The 21229-nt window shown below is 43.3% G+C and overlaps 1 protein-coding gene across 3 annotated transcripts in view; it reads left to right on the forward strand.

The window, feature by feature from the left end:
- Positions 1-10013: 10013 nt before the first annotated feature.
- rab28 (RAB28, member RAS oncogene family) overlaps positions 10014-21229 on the forward strand; it is a 129151-nt gene continuing 117935 nt past the window's right edge. For all 3 annotated transcript variants that reach the window (XM_063043422.1, XM_063043424.1, XM_063043425.1), the window contains exons 1-2: positions 10014-10792; positions 13897-13993. In XM_063043422.1, the coding sequence (XP_062899492.1) occupies positions 10718-10792; positions 13897-13993 (172 nt within the window). In that variant the 5' untranslated portion in view covers positions 10014-10717. The remainder of the gene's footprint in view (positions 10793-13896; positions 13994-21229) is intronic.

Consider the following 21229-nt stretch of genomic DNA (forward strand, 5'->3'; position numbering starts at 1 on the left):
TATCGTAGGGTTGTTATGAGTTAGCTGTTACTGAGAATACAAGTGAATAGCAAAAAACCTTGACTACTCTGCCATCATCCCTGCCAGTGTTCTTTTCCAATCAATTCTGGACAACTCCTCTCTCATGCCCCTGTAATTCCCTTTACTCTTTCTCAAATTTCATGGTGAATTCGATCATATTATGAACACTTACCCCTAAAAGTTCTTTTATCTTAAGCTCTCTAATCAATTCTGGTTCATTGCACAACACCCAATCCAGAATAGCTGATCCATTAGTTTTAGAGCAACCACGAGCTGCTTGAAAAAAGCCAACTTGTAGGCATTCTAGATATTCCCCTCTTGGAATCCAGCACCAACCTGATTTTCTCCAATCTACCTGCATGTTGAATTCCCCCATGACTATTGCAACATTGCCCTTTTGGCTTGCATTTTCTACCTCCTGTTGTAATTTGTAGGGTACATCCTTACTACTGTTTGGGTGTCTGTATACAACTCCCATTAGGGTGCAGTTCCTTAGCTCTATCCACAATGATCCAACAACTTCTGACCCGATGTTACTTCTTTCTAATAATTTAAGTTTTTCACCAAAAGAGCAACACAGTCCCCTCTAACTTCCTGCCTGTCATTTCAATACAATGTGTATCCTTGGACATTAAGGTCCCAGCTATAATCTTCTTTCGGCCATGATTCAGTGATGCCTACAATGAGGGCATCACTGCTGGTCTGCATGAGCATTTTCTGACAGCAGTATCTGTCCTAATTGGGTTCTGTGAGTGTTTCACCGTGTTGTTCTGCTACGTTTGTTGTCCATTTCCCTTCTTTTGTCAACTTTGATTCCCGCACTCTCTAGTATATGGCTCCCTGTTCTTTTTCCCGCACTCTCTAAAATGTTCACAAGACAAATCCTATTGGTTAATTCAATGAGCCTAACTTAACCAACTGAATTTTTATTTTAAACAGCAAAAATGAAATAGTCAAATCCACAATGTAATTAAAGGAACACCTGGTGCATTTTGAGAAAATCTGCAAATAAAAGTAAAATACCCAACAGCATAACTGTAGTAATAAAATAGTTCATGGTCTTAAACCAGGGTATTACATTCATAACAAAATTTAAATCAAAATTTTGTCCAAATCTTTCTACACACAAATAGAAAATGTGGATCACTTCTACTGAAATTATTAATATGATTGCTCACTGCGCAATCATTATCAAACATTTCTCACTTTTGGCCCTACAATGGAAGGGAAGTCTGAAGCATAAAAATAATTCACCTAGGATACTGCCCCAAGGAACTCTTGCAGCAACATTTTGAGACTGAGATGACTGACCTTCCCTAACCATCTTCCTTTCTGTGAGGTATGTCTCCAGCCAGTGGATCCCTACCCAACCCCTGTCCCAAATTCTGATTGACTTCAGTTTTGCATAGGTTTCTTAACATCGCATTCAGTTATGCCTTCGCTTGATTGCAGGAACTGACATACTCTCATAGCTTCTCTGCTGTATGATTTAGTGACCTGTACATTGCAAGTGCATAACTCATGTCAGATGCTTGAAGACAACTCTGAAACTGCCTAATTTATTTCAATGGAGTTGGGCTGGAAATATTGATTTTTTTCCATTAACACGAGAAAGTCTGCATATACTGGAAATCCAAAGCAACACACACAAAATGCTGGAAGAACTCAGCAGGTCAGGCAGCATCAATGGAAATGAATAGACAGTTGACATTCTGGGCCGAGACCCTTCTTCAGAACTGGAAAGGAAGGGGGAAGATGCCAGAATGAAAAGGTGTGGGGAGGGGAAGGAAGCTAGTTGGAAGGTGATAGGTGAAGCCAGGTGGGTGGAAAGAGTCAAGGGCTGGAGAAAAAGGAATCTGATAGGAGAGGAGAGTGGATCATAGGAGAAAGAGAATGAGAAGGGGATCCAGGGGGAAGTGATCGGCAGGTGAGAAGAGGTGAAAGGCTGGAGTGGGAAATAGGGGATGAGAGGAAAGGGACTGAAATTATTTCTTTACCTGAAGGAGAAATCAATGCCATCAAGTCGGAGGCAACTCCGACAGAATATGAAGTGTTGCTCTTCCACACTTGGTGGCCTCATCTTGGCACAAGAGAAGGCCATGGACCGACATGTTGGAATGGGAACGGGAGACGGAATTAAAATGCTTGGCCACTGGGAAGTTTGGCTTTTGGCGGATGGAGCCAAGGTACCTGATGAAGCCATCGCCCAATTTATGACAGGTCTCACTGAGATAGTGAAAACTGCGTCAGGAGGAAGTCTTGCAGGTGAGGTGTTGTCTTACTTGGAAGGACTGTTTGGAGCCCTGAATGGAGGTGAGGGAGGAGGAGAATGGGCAGGTGTAGCATTTAGGCCGCTTGCAGGGATAAGGTGCGGGATGGAGATTAGTTGAGAAAGACAAATAGACAAGGGAATCATGGGGGGCGGAGAGGTAAAGATATGTTTATTGTTTAGCTTCTTTCCCTTTAATTTCCCTCAAAATTAATTTTTCTCAATTACATATGTCCATAAGTTCATTTTCACCTACTTAAAATTACGAAATTGAAAATCATTTCAATCTGCTTTAACCGATTCTAAACTGCTAACAAAGACACTAAAATAAATATTTTAATTGTCATAGGACTAACTACTTGAGCCAAGATGAACCACTCTGCTTGTGAATTCTCCATAGTAAGCCCTAAAGCAGGGGTGGCTGATCTACGATATGTGTGCCCAAAATAGAATGTGTAAAAACGTTGGCACACAGCATGCAGTGCCATCACTTGATTCTTTAAATCCCCATCCATAATAAAAATGTAATGATCATCTTTACTGCTAGAAGGAAAGCAGATGATTTTTTTACAATCTGAGAGCAGGGAGATGTTTTGACAGGAACATCTCACACCTGCTAGGGGGCCAGCTAGATGGTCATGTGATCAAGTGACGTTGGATGATGTATTCTGAAATCCTCGCAGAACTGGCGTACCAATTAGTGTTTGGATAGTAAGCGGACTAGTAGGCATTGGCTTTGCTTTGTGTATATTTTTTCTTTTGTCATTTGAGAGTATACATTTATATTGGTAAAACTACATTACTTGTTTATTGGTGAGATATTTTTAAATTGTGTTTACATTTTTCAACTTGTTCAGAATGCCAGATACACCAGTTTAGAAACAAAACCATTCAAATGATGGTTGAAGTAGCACAGATTTTCGAGAGGTGGAGTGAAGGGTTTAGCATGATTGAAATGGTTGATAAAGTATTATGAATCTTAAATTTTGAAACAGTGGTGTGCAGGACTTCCTCAATAAAGTAGCATTATGAAACTTTTCATAAATGGGTTTGTGATAAAAGTGAGCAAGAATAAAAAGAAATCATTTCTAAAAAATGCAGCCAAATATTTTTATGACTTTTATTTCAGGTAGTTCCAACTTGATTGCTGCTAATTTTGAAGTTTCAAGGATTATTGCTCAACATGACAAACCACTATGTGATTTGAAATATGTTGAAGAATCACGGCTACAGTGTGCTCCTTTCCTTTCTGAGTTTTCCATACCCAGCACTTTTAATGATTTGCCATTGAGCAGAAACACAGTAAAAGATAGAATATTGTGGACAAACATAGCAGAACAACCAACAACAGATATTAGTTCGTGTAAATTTCTTTCCATTAGTCTCGATAAGGGCACTGATCATTAGCTGGGGAAGCTATTATTGCTTGATTTTGTAGGGGTGATGAAATATACAAAGAACTGGTTAAGTTGATAACATTACCTGAAAAAGTTACAGGTGCTGAAATATGTAAGGGATGTAGCAGAAGTTATCATTTCAAAAATAGTTTCTATGACATCTGATGGTGCACCCAGCACAATTAACAAAGATAAACACAAGACATTCTGCACATGCTGGAAATCCAGATTAATACACACAAAATGCTGGAGGAACTCAGCAAGTTTTAGGGCAGCATGGTAGCGTGGTGGCTAGCACAACGCTTTACAGTATCAGCGACCTGGGTTCAATTCCCGCCGCTGCCTGTAAGGAGTTTGTACCTTCTCCCCAGGACTGTGTGAGTTTCCTCTGAGTACTCCAGTTTCCTCTAACTGGTAACTGTACATTGTCCTGTTTGGACTAGGATTAAGTCAGAGCTGTTAGGTGGCGCAGCTCGGAGGGCTGCACAGTATCTCAATAAATAAACAAACGAAAAGCAAGGCAGCCTCTAATGATTCTGGCCTAGAACAGGACTCATAATGAATGGTCTCGGCCCGAAACGTTGACTGTTTATTCTTCTCCACAGACATTGTCTGACATGCTGAGTTTCTACACTAGCACTGGTAGCTCATTCCACACTCTCACGACCCTCTGAGTGAAGAAGTTTCCCCTCATATTCCTTTATACTTTTCACCTTTCATTCTTAACCCATGACCTAAGATGTAGTCCCACCCAACTTCAGTGGAAAAACAACAGGAATTCTGCAGATGCTGGAAATTCAAGCAACACACATCAAAGTTGCTGGTGAACGCAGCAGGCCAGGCAGCATCTCTAGGAAGAGGTCTCGGCCTGAAACGTCGACTGTATCTCTTCCTAGAGATGCTGCCTGGCCTGCTGCGTTCACCAGCAACTTTGATGTGTGTTGTTTCAGTGGAAAAAGCCTGCTCGCATTTACCCTGTCTATACCCCCTCATCATTTCATACACCTCTATCAAATCTCCTCTCAGTCTTCTACATTCCAAGGAATAACCTAACCTGTTGAACCTTTCCTTATAACTCAGGTCCTCCAGTTATGGCAATATCCGTATAAATTTTCTCTGTACCCTTTCAGCCTTATTTAGTTTTCCTGTAGGTAGGTGACCAAAACTGCACAGTACTTCAAATTAGCCCTCACCAACATCTTACACAACTTCAACATAACATCCCATCTCTTGCCAATGTGCCAAAAGCTTTCTTTACGACCCTGTCCACCAATGACACCACAGTCAATGAATTATGGACCTGTATTCCCTGATCCCTTTGTTCCACTGCACTCCCCAGTGACATACCATTCACTGTGTAAGACCTACCCTCACTGGTCCTACTGAAGTTCAACACCTCGCACTTGTCTGCATTAAATTCCATCATCATACAATGCTTTTTGGCTGAGTAGAGGTCTCGTCTTCAAATGAGTTGTTGATTGTTTGGATCATCTGTTTATGACGAATGATCTTGTCAAGGATTAAATGATGCCATGTGGATTTGTAGATCGATATTTTTTTGCAGCTCCATTTGGGAACAAAAATTTGTCGACTTAAAAGAGCTGAATTAGAAAATACTGAAATATCTGTTAGTGACAGGATCAAAGCATAAAAATCCAGACAATGAGATTGTGAAATTCTGAAATTTCAGTCCTGAAACTTTTAACTGTCTGAAAAATCTTGCAATGGCAGTTAGTAACAGTATTTTCATCGACGTATTCATGTGTCATCCTTTTCAGTAATGAACTTGGTCATATCTAATTATAACAATAGACTGAATGATGAAACTAGTGGTATATGCAGAACTCTCAAACCAACCAAATATAAGCCAGATATAAAATATTTGTCATAATTGGTAAATGAACTAAAGTCTCGTTTTTGTGGAGGCATTAGTAAAGGATTCTTCATCTCATGTTCTCTATATTTATTGCTTATTTATTTATTATGATTATTTCTTTTTGTATTTGTGTTTGTTGTGTTTTTTGCACTTTGAGTGTTGTCCACCCTGTTGGGTGTGGTCTTTCATTGATTCTATTGTGTTTGTTGTACTTACTGTGAATGCCCGCAAGAAAATGAATCTCAGGATTGTATATGGTGACATACCTGTACTTTGATAATAAATTTACTTTGAACTTCGAAAGTGTGCTCTAACCAGAGTTTTATAAAGTACCATTGAAGAGTGTTATAAGGATTTACCCCTTAATAATAATGATCAGAGAGACTATGTATTGACTGACATGTCAATTGACTGAATATGTATTGGCTGAAGCCACACTCAGGTTGGAGGAACACCACCTTATATTCCGTCTGGGTAGCCTCCAACCCAATGGCATGAACATTGACTTCTCAAACTTCCGCTTATGCCCCACCTCCCTCTCGCACCCCATCTGTTATTTATTCATTTATATACACACATTCTTTTTCTCTCTCTCCTTTTTCTCCCTCTGTCCCTCTCACTATACCCCTTGCCCATCCTCTGGGCTTTCCCACCTCCCCCTTTTCTTTCTGCCTGGACCTCCCGTCCCATGATCCTCTCATATCCCTTTTGCCAATCAACTGTCCAGCTCTTGGCTCCATCCCTCCCCCTCCTGTCTTCTCCTATCATTTTGTATCTCCCCCTTCCCCTCCCACTTTCAAATCTCTTACTAGCTCTTCTTTCAGTTAGTCCTGACGAAGGGTCTCGGCCCGAAACGTTGACAGTACCTCTTCCTAGAGATGCTGCCTGGCCTGCTGTGTTCACCAGCAACTTTGATGTGTGTTGCTTGTTTATTGACTGACAAGTAACTTTTATTGTATCAACTAAAGCAGTGGTCCCCAACCACTGTACTACCGGGCTGCAAAGAAACCATATGATTTGGCGATATGAACCGATATGAGTCAGCTGCACCTTTCCTCATTCCCTGTCATGCCCACTGTTGAACTGTCTGCAAGAATATTGTCAATATTAAACAGGTCTGCGGTGCGCAAAAGCTTGGGGACCCCTGAACTAAAGGACTTAAGGTGTGATATTAGAATGCACGCAGTACATAGAATAAGGTAGCACAGTTAGAGACTGGCAGGTATGATGCTGTGGGCATCACTGAGTCGTAGCTGAACGATCATAGTTGGGAGCTTAACATCCAAGGATACACCTTGTATCGAAAGGATAGGTAGGTAGGCAGAGGGAATAGGGGTTCTTTTGGTTAAAACTGTAATGAAATCCTCAGAAAGGGGTGATATAAGATTGGAAGGTGCAGAATCCGTGTGAGTAGAGTTAAGAAACTGCAAGGGTAAGAGACCTTGATAGGAGATATGTACAGGCATACAAACAGTAGTGAGGATGTGGGATATAAATTGCAATGGGAGATAGAAAAGGCAAAACGTAATAAGGGCAACATTATGATAGTCATGTGGAGTTTCAATACCCAGATATTTTGGGAAAATCAGGTCGGTGCTGGATCCTAAGAGAGGGAATTTGTAGAATGCCTATGAGATGGCTTTTTAGAGCAGCTTGTGGTTAAGCCCAATAAGGAAAGGCAATTCTGGATTGGGTGTTGCGTAACGCACCAGATTTGATTAGGGAGATTAAAGTAAAGGAACACCAGGAGGCAGTGATTATAATATGATACAATTCACCCCATAGTTTGAGAGACAGAGGCTAATGTCAGATGCATTAGTATTACAGTAAAGAAGAATGGGGAAATATTGCAGTGTCCAGATGTGCAAAGCCAAGAGAGCTACACACACACACTCAAGGCTGTAATTGCTGCCAAGGGTGCATTTATTATATATGGACTTGAAGGGGGTGAATACTTACGCAACTATCTTGTGTTTTATATTTGTAATTAATTTAGATCACTCTGTAGAGATCCGTTTTCACTTTGACACAAAAGAGTCTGTTTTCTGTTGATCAGTGTTAAAAAAAAGCCAAACTGTAACTTAATGTTATAAAACAATAAAACATGAAAACTTCTGCGGATTTGGGGGGGGGGGGAACACTTTTTATAGGCATTGTATAAAAAGAGAAATGAAAGTGGATATCAGACAGTTGGAAACGACGCTGGAGAGGTAGTAATGGGGGAACAAAGACTTCAGTCTTCACGCCAGAAGATATTGGCAATATGCCACAAATTTGTGAGTACCGGGAGCAGAAGTGAGTGCAGTTGCTGTAATTAAGAAGGTGCTTAGAATACTGTAAGTTCTGAAGGTAAATAAGTCCCCTGGACCAGACAGACTACATCCTAGGGTTCTGAAAGAGGTAGCTGACGAGATTGTGGAGGCATTAGTAATTATCTTTCAAGAATCACTAGCTTCTGGAATGGTTCTGAAGGCCTGGAAAATTGCAAATATCACTCCACTCTTTGCTAAGGGAGGATGGTAGAAGAAAGGAAATTATAGGCCAGTTAGTCAGATTTCAGCATTTGGGCAGATGCTGGAGTCCATTATTAACAGTGTAGTTTCAGGGTACCTGGAGGCCCACGATGAAGTAGACCAAAGTCAGAAGCAAACTCTTGCCAGACAAATCTGTTGGATTTCTTTGAAGAATAGCAGGCAGGATAGATAAAGAAGTCAGTGGATGTTGAATATTTGGAGGCGGTCTTGGACAAGGTGCCTCACATGAGGCTGCTTTACAAGATAAGAGTCCATGGTATCACAGAAAGACACTGGCATACATAGAAGGTTGGCTGACAGGCAGTAGGCAAAGAGTCGGAATAAAGGAGGCCTATTCCGATTGACTGCCAGTGCCTAGTGATGTTCCACAGGGGTCGTTATTGGGACCAGTTCTTTTCATATTATATGTCACCAATTTGGATGATGAAATTGATTGCTTTGTCACCATGTTTACAGATGATACAAAGTCAAGTGGAGGGGCAGGTAGTGTGAGGCAGCAAGAAGTCTGCAGAAGGACTTAGACTGGAAAAATGGGAAAGCAGTTGCAGATGGAATATAATGCAAGGAAACATAAACACAAAATATTCTGCAGATGCTGGGGTCAAAGCAACACTCACAACGAGCTGGAGGAACTCAGCAGGTCAGGCAACATCCATGGAAACGATCAGTCAATGTTTCAGGCCGGGACCCTTCATCAGATGATCGTTTCCATGGATGCTGCCTGACCTGCTGATTTCCTCCAGCTTGTTGTGAGTGTTGATGAAGGGAACTGTATGGTCATGCACTTTGTAGAAGGAAAAAAGACTTTTTTCTACCTGGGGAGAAAATTTAAAAAAATCAGAGGTGCAAAGAGACTTGGGAGTTCTTGTGCAGGGTTCCCTAAAGAGTTACTTGCAGATTGAGTCGGTGTTAAGGAATTTAAATGCAATGTTGCTTTTCATTTCAAATGGACCAGAATATAAGAGCAAGGACGTGATGCTGAGGCTTTAAAAGGCATTGGTCACACCACTCTCGGAGTATTTTGAGCAGTTGGAAAGGGGCCAGACGAGGTTCACGAGAATAATCCCGGTAATGAAAGCGTTAACGTTATGAGGAGCGTTTGATGGCTCTGGGCTGTACAGTTACTAGTTCGTTTACAAGAATGAGTGGGTGGGAATCTCATTTAAATCTATCTGACAGACCTAAACAAAAAGAATGTTTCCTATCGTGGATGAGTCGAGGACACAGCCTCAAAATAGAGGAGTGTCTATTTATAACAGAGATGAGGAGGAATTTATTTAGCTAGAGGTAGTGAATCTGTAGAATTCATTGCTACCGATGGCTGTGGAGGCCAAGTCATTAAGTACATTTAAAGCACAGGTCGATATGTTCTTGAGCAGTACGGGTGGCAAAGGTTACAGTGAGAAGGCAGGAGAATGGGTTTGAGAGAGATAATAAATCAGCCCATTCTATATGGAATGGCGGAGCAAAATCGATCAGCCGTACAGCTTACTCCCATGTCTTACAGTCTAACTAGCGTTTCAGTAAATCAATATCATGAAAATTGAGTAAATATGCCACCAGATTTCTCGTGTTCTAACCATATTTACACGAAAGGGGGAAGTTATAATTACTGTTTTGCGGCACACTTTCACGTGAGATGCGTGGAATTTTAACCAATAACTGGCTGTGATTCCCAACCCCTCGTTTCAATGTAAGTAAACAAAAGATTAACTTGGACGGAAGGTTATCGACCTCCAATCTGTGTTCTCTCCCCACAGGGGCTGCCGGAGCAGCAGCACATCTCGACGTAAGAATTACCAATGGAAGCGACGACACTCCGCCGGCGCGTCAGCAGCGCGGCCCCGCGGCCCCGCTCGCTCTCGCCGAGCAACTGCGTGAACTCTCACCCCTTCATCCCTTAGCGACCAATTGCGTCAGACTGGAAGAGCCCATCGTTCACAGAGGGAAGAATGTAGTATTGCACATCATTGTAGAGCAAAGGCGCCGAGACAGTACATGCGACTATATGGTTACCAAAGAAGGTTCATAAACTTCTTCCAATCATTGTTATGTTAGCTGTATTCCCTCCATCGCCCCCGTGACTGAACGATGTGAATTCGGAATGCTACTCCCCATGTCTTGAAACGTTTCTGAAAATGGACCCTGGCAACGGCGAGCTCCAGCTGTGAACGCGACGGGATCCGGAGCGGAACCCGGACCGGCCGACCACCAGAATCCGGAGCGGAACCCGGACCGGCCGACCACCAGAATCCGGAGCGGAACCCGGACCGGCCTACCACCAGGATCCGGAGCGGAACCCGGACCGGCCGACCACCAGGATCCGGAGCAGAAACCGGACCAGCACTCCAAAAGCATCCAGAGCAGCACACCACTAGGATCCGAAGCAAAACCCAGACCAACACTCCAACAGGATCCGGAGCAGCACACCAATAGGATCCGGAGCGGATCCCGGACCAGCTCACCAACAGGATCCGGAGCAGCACACCAATAGGATCCGGAGCGGACCCCCGGACCAGCAGACCACCAGGATCCGGAGCAGCACACCAACAGGATCCGGAGTGGAAACTGGACTGGACACCGCGTGGTCTGCTGACAGTGGCACTCAAGTGCCAGCGACATGTCCGACTCCGAGGACGAAATTCAGGACCGTCAGCTGAAGATAGTCATCCTTGGGGATGGCGCGTCAGGAAAGGTGAATGGTGGCGATTGAAAGCCCTGAAAATATGGGGCCCGTCTCCCATTCTGACCGCCTTCACTCTGCATGCCTCATTCTTCGTCAACCGCTGGTCTGTAACCACCTACCCCCTTCAGTCACCATAAGTCTGCCACCATTGGGCCCCCAAGCACCCTGACCTCTGCTTCACATCCCCACTACTCCCTGCCATCTTGTTTCTTCCCTCCCACCCTCATTCCTCCTCCTCAACCCTCTTACTTCCCTCTCCCGCCCTCTTACTTCCTCCTCCCACCCACTTATTTTCCCCTCTCCATTTCCCACTCTTCCACCCTCTATTTCCATCTTTCTCCTTCCACTACCTATTTTCGCACCTTCCCCCTTCCTCTGACTATAACCCCCTCCCCCTCTGATTACACCACTATTCCTCCTCCCACTTCCCATTATCCCCACCATTCCCCCTGTCCCCCTCCCGCCATTCCCCCCACGCTGTCCCCCCTCACCCTTCCTCCCCATGCTGTCCCCCTCTCACCATTCCCCCCAGCCCCTCCCACCATTCCCCCCCAGGCTAACCCCCTCTCAGGTATCCCCTCCCACCATTCCCCCCCAGGCTAACCCCCTCTCAGGCTATCCCCTACCACCATTCCCCCCTACTATCCCCTTCCCACCATTCCTGCCATGCTATCCCGTCTCAGAATTCCACCCATGCTATCTATCCCCCTACCATCCCCCTCACTATCACACTCCACTGTTCCACACCCTTTTTGCACTGTTCTGACTCAAAATATTACAGCCCCATTACTTTCCTAAAGTATTGCTGCTTTGCACTATTTCCCAACTTCCAATATTCTCCACCCCCCCCCCCCCCGTTTTCCAACCACTTGGTTACGATTACTGCCGCTACAATTTCAGCCCTCTTTCAGTATTCCCAACTATTATGTTCTCCCACTATTTTTCCTCTTTCTCATCCACAATTCCATCCCACTGTGCTAATCCTCCACTCCACTATTCCCCCCCGCCCCACCACTGTAATCTTCCTTACGCTATTCCCCATGCTTTATTGGTATTAGAATTTGCTTATGATTGTCATGTGGACCAAGATAGAGTGAAAAGCTTGTCCTGCACTCTGTTCATGTGGATCAAACCATACCCAGTGCATTGAGGTAGAATAAGGTAAAACAATAACAATGCAGAATAAAGTGTAAAGTTACTAGAAAAATGCAGTGCAGGTAAATAATAAAGTGCAAGATCACAATGTGGTAGATTGTCTGGTAGTCCATCTTATCATACAAGACGCCCATTCAAATGTCTGAGAATTTTGCAATAGAAGATGTCCTTGAGCTTTCAGGCTTTTGTATCTTCTGCCTGATTGCAGAGTGGAGAGGAGAGAATGTCCTTGGTGGATGGGGTCTTTGATTATGCCGGCTGCATTACTGAGACAACTGGCAGTATGGACAGAGCCCCAGAGGGGAGGCTGCATCCCGTGTCCATACTGGCTGAGGTGTGTCCATTACTCTGCAGTTTCCTGCAGTCACGTGCAGAACAATTGCCATTCCAAGCCGTTATGTATCCAGAAAGAATGCTTTCTATGCTGCATCAACAAAAATTGGTAAGGGTCAATGGGGATGTGCTGAATATTTTTAGCACCCGAGGAAGTAGAGGCATTGGTGAGCTTTGTTGGCGATGACATCAATGTGGTTAGACCAGACGGGTTATTGGTGATGTTCACACTGAGCAACTTGAAACTCTCAACCTCAACACTTGATGTTTACAGGAGCATGTTTTCTGAAATCAGTGATCAGCTCTTTTCTTGACATTGATGACAAGTTGTCATGGTATCATGTAACGAAGGTCTCTACCTCCTTCCTGTACTCCGACTCATTGCTATTTGAGATGCGAACCATTACAATGGTAATACAACTTGTAGATGGAGTTAGGGCAGAATCTGTCCGCAGTTATGAGTGTGCTGGAAGTAGCGTCTGAGAATGTAACCTTGTAGAGAGCTTCAGTGTTTAGAATAGTTGTTGTGGAGGTGCTGCTGCCTTGCCTTACTGGTTTCAGTCTATTGGACAGGAAGTCAAGGGTTTCCCTCCCCAAAAATTCCTTCTGCATTAATACGCCTCCCCACTATTCTCCACAGCACTAATCCACTTTCTCTTACTATCTCCCCATCACTATTCCCTCTACACTAATCTATTCTCTCACTATTGCCCCTCCAACAATTCTGGCTCACAATGATACCCCACTATTCCCTCTTCCTATTATTTCCTGCACCAGTCTCTCTCTGTTCCCCCATCCCACTCTGCCCTCTCACGCTATTTCCCTTTCCCACAATTTTCTCCAGCCCCATATTATTCCCATCCCCCATCATTTACTCCTTCCCACTATGTCCCCCACTAATCCACTATTAACCCACTCGCACTATTCCCGCTTGCAAATAATACCCCACTGTTTCCCTCACTATTTTTTCCTTACTGTTCCCACTCTCACTTTCACCCTACAAATCTCTACCTCTGTTCCCATTTTCTCAGTATTCCTCATTTACAATGTTCCCTGCATTTTCTCCCACTATTAACCCCCAACATTCCCCCACCCACTAACCCTCCTACTGCTAACCCTACACCTTCCCTTTCCTCCTCCCTTCACCTCCCCTCATTTCTCCCACTTCCATCCACCACCTTTCAGTTCCCCACACCCCCTTTCCGCTTCTCATTGCACCTGTTTAGGACCATGTTCTTTGATGCTCAACATTCTCCTCTCATTCCCCTGTTTACCCTACGGCTTCCCTGACCCCTGTCCTCACCACCTTCTCCCACTTAATTTCCTGTCCCGCTCCATCCAATTTACCCTCCCCTCAGGCCAACCCTCTCCTTCCACTTCCTGTCTCATCTTCTCTTTCCCTCCCATTTGCTTCGGTCCTGCTGCTCCTCCCTCACTTTTCCTCCCTGTTCCTTTGCTTTCCCTCATATTGCTTTCTTTTTCAACTCTACTTTCAATTTTCTGCTCCTGATAATCTTTGCACTGTGATCCCATCGCCTGCCCTCCTCTCACGTTTTATTACTTTGTAATTGTCCTTGGTAATTTTATTAGGAATGTGTCTTAAGATGAATGCTTAACTGTTACAGACCTCTTTGGCAATGCGTTTTGCGCAGGAAGCTTTTGGAAAGCAGTACAAACAAACAATTGGGCTGGATTTTTTCCTGAAACGAATATCTCTACCAGGTATGAATATTCAAATATGTTGCATGTCATTTTCAGTATAATCAGTATTCAATGGAATGTTACTTAGAAGTCTTGGAGAACAGACTGGTGCCTGAGATTGGTGAAGAATTTGCCAAGGTCTCCTGTGACCTAAATTGGCATTGTGGTCAGACAGGCCTCCAGTAAACCTTCGACAGAAGTCAAAAACCACTCGCCCTACTGTTGAGAAACACTGAAAATAAAAACAAATAATGCCAGTAAATTAAGACTTTAAAGTATTTTTAGAACTTTAACAACTTTGAACAGCTCTTTAACTTCTTTAAAACATTCCTTTAGAACAAAAATAATTTTAAAATAATGTAACATACTACTTACTTTACATTTTTCTTTGCAGCCGCACAAAAGAGTTTATGGATCCTGGCATAGGATTACAATTTTAAATTCCCATTTTAAATATTGGGGATTTCTTAAATATGTGGTCTGCCTCTGAACTCCGTATAATGTAGTTTCGGATTTCTATTAAGTGCCTCTCTTGTGCATTCTCATTCTATGAAAACCTGATTTTATTTCTACCAATCTTCAATACGTAATTAAAATGTGCACGATATTTGTTTATATCCTTGTAAACTACCCTATGACAAATAGAAAATATATTGTTATTTTACCTATGAATGTGTTTCCTCCCTTTACTGGGGATGAGATAAGTTCGCTTTTATTGGGGGGAGTTTGCAATGGGATTGCTCTGGAAATGAAAAAGGTTACCAGCTTGATTTTGTACTTTGTAGTCATGCCCACTGGAAGCGTACAAATCCTTGGAATTTTCCAATATGAATCAATGAGAATTACCTTCTTCCTTTCTAATGCTCAGAAACACACATTTACTCATTAGTTCTCTAAAATTTCATCTGTAAGTCCATTAGAACATTTCTTCTCATTTTGGTCTTAATACAACCACTTAACTTCCAGGACATCAATGAAACAGTAAACACTCTACAGGTTTCCCCCGCCATCCGAAGGTAGAGCGTCCCTATGAAACAGTTTGTAAGCCGGAGTGTCGTAAAGCGAAGAAGCAATTACCATTTATTTATATGGGAAAAATTTGTGAGTGTTCGCAGACCCGAAAATAACCTACCAAATCATGCCAAATAACACATAAAACCTAAAATAACAGTAAGATATAGTAAAAGCAGGAATGATATGTTGAATACACAGCCTATATAAAGTAGAAATATGTTTTCACAATCATTGCGCACTTTTCTCCGTAGCGAAAATCTCACGCAAGCGCCATTGGCAGAAACACGGTGCAAGCGCTCTCCAGTAACCTTTAAGCTATGAAGCTGCCAAATCATACCAAATAACACGTAAAAATATGCAGCCGATATAAAGTAGAAATAATGTATGTACAGTGTAGTATCACTTAAGGGAATCGTGAAGACATCAAGCACAATGACGATAGTGTGTTCGGCTGAGTCGTTGGAGTCGCTCCAGGCAGCGAACCGATACCGATCCGCGAAGCATGCAGGGGTACAGCGGTGGCCGGGACGCACCCAGCACATCTTTATAAAAAAAAAGACCGAAATAAACAAGCTAATTAATTAGGTGCCACCCGGCATGTACATGTCAGCCCAGTTCAGAGGTGACGCAATCGGTAATCGCCTCTGATCTGGGCCGATATTTACATGCTGGGCGGCACCTAATTAATTAGCTTATTTATTTCGGCTTTTTTCTTAAAGATGTGCTGGGTGCCTCCCGGCTACCACTGCATTCTCTGCGAATCGGTATCTGTCCGGGGCCCGGTGGTTGGGGTGGTGGGACACTGGGATGTCACTCATCGTTGATCAGGGCAGGCAGGTCATCTTCTCTTATATCTGCCTGCCTCGATGTCGAAGGTCGAGGTTCGTCCTCTGCTGTGGCTGATGTGGAAGGCTTGCTTGACTGCTTAGCCTCGCGCATTTTTCTATCATACATTTCTTTGTAAGCACTCAAACCATCCTGCCAATATGCCCTAAACCAGCGGTCCCCAACCGCCGGGCCGCAAAGCATATGCTACCGGGCCGTGAGGAAACGATAAGATTTGGCGATATGAGTCAGCTGCACCTTTCCTCATTCCCTGTCACGGCCACCGTTGAGCCATTACGCATGCGAGGTCATTACCCACGCGTCATCCATGTCAGCGCGGGAAGGAGATCAACTCCTCGAGCTTGCAAATGACGGCGGGCTGAGAAGTATGTTTGACATAACACCTCTGCCGGCATTCCGGATCAAAGTCAAGTCTTGAGATAGCCATGAAAGCACTGAAAATGTTGCTTCCAACATATTTCTGCGAAGCAGAGTTTTCTGCAATGAATGCAACGAAAACTAAATTGCAGAATAGACTGGACATAAGGAACCCCCTTCGAGTATCGCTGTCTCCCATCACCCCTCGATGGGACCGTCTTGTTGCAGGAAAACAAGCCCAGGGCTCCCACTGATTCTGCGATATTGGTGTGTTGCAATGATTTTATATGTTCATACGGGGAAAATATGTGCTGTGTGTTTAATATTCCAAATGTTACGTAAAATGTTATGATGCTATTGACTTATATAACCATATAACAATTACAGCACGGAAACAGGCGATCTCTGCCCTTCTAGTCCGTGCCGAACGCTACTCTCATCTAGTCCCACCGACCTGCACTCAGCCCATAACCCTGCATTCCTTTCCTGTCCATATACCTACCCAATTTTTCTTTAAATGACAATATTGAACCTGCCTATACCACTTCTACTGGAAGTTCGTTCAACACTTACTGCAAGCTCCTCTGATAATTGACTTATCACTATATTCATGTGAGGAAAATATGCGCTGTGTGTTTATATTAAATTTGTTAGATAAACCCTTTTAGAAATGAAACTGAGTGTATTAGCCACTTTTCACTTGTATTCCGGCCGTGATTAACACCCCCCCCCGAACAGAATCGCCAAAGCGATTTGCAGGAAAAATAAATTGGGAGGCGCACGCAGGATACGCATGCGCACTGGTGCCTGCGCAAGGCTTCATGGTCATTGTAGTCTTTCTCTGGGTAAACACAACGTATTTGACTGCTACTCTTGTCCGTTGGCAATCCTACTCCCCCCACCCGGGTCGGCCGGTCCTCAAGAATATTGTCAATATTAAACCGGTCCGCAGTGCAAAAGAGGTTGGGGACCCCTGCCCTAAACCGACGTACACTTTCAAAATTAAAGTCGTACTTTATCACTGCAGCGAAAATCTCACGAGGTCGCCTCACGTTCAGTTCCTGGACGACTTCAATTCCACTACTGCATTCGGTTTTGATTGTTATCCTTTCCTCATTCAATTGCATCAGCTCTTCATCTATCAGTTCTTGGTCATTGGATGCCAAAACTTCTTCAACATCATCTTCGTCAACTTCCACAAGCCAAACTCACTTTGTCCTTACTTCATTCACCACGATCGAAACACTTAATTATGTCCAGTTTTACGCCAAGTGTAACACCCTTACGAGCTCTTTTAGGCTTTTCCGAGACCTTAGAACTCACCTTGCTCATGGCTGCTCACAGCACATGTTTAAGCAATGCCGGCGAGAATGCTGTTCTGAATCCGAGGGAGAGCGGCTGCTCGGGGCGCGCGCTGTTTTTTTTTTGTGCGCTGCCTTTTATCGCACGCTGCCTTTTTTCATAACAGTGAAAACACCTGTTAACAAAAACAGGGAACTAATGTAGGTCTTTCGTAACAGCGAGGTTTCGTAAAGCGAATGTTCGAAAAGCGAGGGACACCTGTATTTGAAGACTGTTCATTCCTGATAGTTTTAGAGTAGGATATGGATAATGAGGAAAATATTCTCCAGCACGTTGTATTTTGAATATTATTTGTGAAATTTAAATATTAAATACAGTAAAAATAACTGACAAAAAAGAGAAAAATTATGCCCTGAATGTGCTTGTCATTTCTAATATTGTTTCATTATCAAAATATGGTCTCAAAAGTTGTTCTTTAACTCTTGCATTTTTTTGGAGATTATTATGTGAATTTTATACTTGGTTTGTCTGATCATCTATTTCAACAGTGGAAAGGTTTGAGTTAGGAAATTGGAATACAGGTTTCCCCCGCCATCCAAAGGTAGAACGTTCCTATGAAATGGTTCGTAAGCTGAAATGTAGTAAAGCAAAGAAGCAATTACCATTTATTTATATGGGAAAAATTTGTGAGCATTTGCAGACCCAAAAATAACTTACCAAATCATGCCAAATAACACATAAAACCTAAAATAACAGTAACATGTAGTAGAAGCAGGAATGATATGATAAATACGCAGCCTATATAAAGTAGAAATACTTTTCCAGTCATTACTGAGCTCTTCTCCGTATCGAAAATCTCACGCAAGCGCCGTCGGCAGAAAATCTCACGCAAGCGCTGTTGCCAAAAACATGGCGCAGGCCCTCTCCAGTAACCTTTAAGCTATGAAGCTGCCAAATCACACCAAATAACACGTAAAAATACACAGCCGATGTAAAGTAGAAATAATGTATGTCCAGTGTGGTATCACTTACCAGAATTGGTTCAGCGCTGAGCACACTCATGGTGGTGTGTTAAACTGAGTCATTGCAGGTTGGGTGGTGAGTGGCCCCCACCCTCCAGGCCGCCGACAGATACTGAACTGCGAAGCATGCAGGGGTGCAGCAGTAGCCAGGAGGCATCCAGCACATCTTTAAGAAAAAAGCTGAAATAAACATGCTAATTAATTACGTGTCCGGCGGCACCTAATTAATTAGCATGTTTATTTCGGCTTTTTTCTTAAAGATGTGCTGTATGCCTCCCGGCTACCACTGCATTCTCCGTGAATCGCGGGGTGGTGGGACACTGGGGTGTCATCTCGTTGTCTGTTTCCATTAGAGCAGGCAGCTCATCTTCTCCTATGACTGCCTGCCTCGATGTCGAAGGCCGAGGTTCATCCTCTGCTGTGGCTGATGCGGAAGGCTTGCTTGACTGCTGAGCCTCGCGCATTTTTCTGTCATACAGTTCTTTATAAGGAAGGATTCAAACCATCCTGCAAATATGCCCCAAACCGATGTACCCTTTCAAAATTAAAGTCGTACTTTATCATTGCAGCGTAAATCTCACGTAGTCACTTTTGGTCCGTTCGCTACTGCATTCGGTTTCGATTGTTATCCTTTCCTCTTCCAATTGCATCAGCTCTTCATCTATCAGTTCTTGGTCATGGGATGCCAAAACCACTTCAACATCATCTTCATCAACTTCCACAAGCCAAACTCACTTAGTCCTTACTTCGTTCACCACGATCGAAACGCTTAATTATGTCTAGTTTTATGCTAAGTGTAACACCCTTACGAGCTCTTTTAGGCTTTTCCAATACCTTAGAACTCATCTTGCAAACGACTGCTCACGGGCACGTGTTTAAGCAATGCCGGCAAGAATGCAGTTCCGAATCCGGGGGAGAGTGGCTGCTCGGGGCGCGCGGCACGCTGATTTTTTTCACGCGCTGATTTTCCCAGCGCGCTGCTTTTTTTTTGTAACAGTGAAAACACCTTCTGAAAGTGAAAACAGGGTACTAATGTAGGTCTTTTGTAACAGTGAGGTTTCGTAAAGCGAACGTTGGAAAAGCGGGGGACACCTGTACCTTAGTGAAATTTTCAAATGCTGTTGAAGACAATTGAGACAGAAGCAATTTACATCATTCTCATGCTTCATTTCTCTGAAAGCAGTATTTATTTGTAATCACCTATTAGCTGTCAGGGCACCACAGGAATCTTCCAAGGATACTTTTACTCTAGTTTTCTGGTTATTAATTGTAAATGGGTAGGAATTTAGCCTCGATCTTACTAGAATTTGGAATTTAGTATACAAATTGCCTTAGCTTTGTTTTAGACAACTTTAAATACCAAATTTTAGTATTCATTGTTTCATTCCTCATTTAATTTTAACTGAAGATTCTGTTTGAATAAAATAAACAATAAAGATGAGCAAACTTTTATGTATTTCCATTTTGGCTTAATTAATTTTTTTATCTCCAATATGGAAGACACTGTTTCCAAAATAATTAGTAAGAAAATTAATGACACAGAGTAGAGAGGTTATTAAGAACAGTTTCTATGGAGTTCACAAAGCTACTAGTGGTACATCTTCTGGACTGTTATCACTGGTATCTGCAGCCTGTAATTTTCCTTTGAGAAATACACTTTTGAAACATGCAAATGCACAAGCAATCTTATGATCTCCTGAGGAGCCTGAAGAATTTGGCAAACTTGACTCTCAGGAATGCAGGTATGACCCCTAAAGTTGACTGGTTAACCACCATAGACTGTGAGGGTGGATTTCAGACCAGGCTGAAGTAACGAGGAACAGGTCTACCTCTCCCTAGCCTATACAGTCACTGGACAGGGGACCTAAGGAGAAAGACTGTTGATAGGAGGGAAATGAAGGATTACTGCATTGGGTGTTTCACTGAGACATATCCCCTCCCCCTCCCCTCCCCCCCCCCCCGCCACCTGGCACTGTGCTTGGCCTGATGGTTTCCCAGTTCACTGGATAACCGGACAGCAGCATCAGGGAAGGGCAGAGGAGGTGGTATCTGCTTCATGACAAACTTATTGTGGTGTTGTGACGTAGTGGGCTAGTCTCACCCTTGTTCTTCTGACCTGAAACATTTAATAATTAACTGCCAACCATTCTACTTACTGAGAGAACTCTCCGTCGTGATTCTGTATGTAGTTTACATATCACCAAAGGCAGATGTCAAGCTACTACATGATATGTTGAGCGTCATGTTTAACAAACAAGAAATGACCTACCCTGACGCCATTCATTTCCTTGCTGGGAACTTCAGTCAGGCTGGTTTGAAGAAATCTCTTCCCAGCTACCATAAGCATATATGCAGCACCAGAGGGCCCGACACTTTCAATCACTGCTACACTACCATCAAAAATGCCTACCATTCCATCCCTGGACTGCATTTTGGCAAATGTGATGAATGCTGTTCCCATTCTATCTGCATATAGGTAGAGATTAAAGAGCAAGACACCAAAGGCAAGGATAATAAAGAGGTGGCCATGAGAAGTCAAGGAGCAGCTATGGGACAGCTTTCAGTCAGTGGACTGGGCTATGTTCACATGAGTCCCTTCAGAGGACCTGAGTGAATGGTTGTCATGGACTTTATAAAGACACTTGTGGATGTATGTATCCCTGTGAAATTATTCAGCTTCTTCCCCAACCAGAAGTCCTGGATGAACCAAAAGATG

This window comes from Mobula hypostoma, chromosome 3 (assembly GCF_963921235.1).
Source record: "Mobula hypostoma chromosome 3, sMobHyp1.1, whole genome shotgun sequence".
Lineage (NCBI taxonomy): Eukaryota > Metazoa > Chordata > Chondrichthyes > Myliobatiformes > Myliobatidae > Mobula > Mobula hypostoma.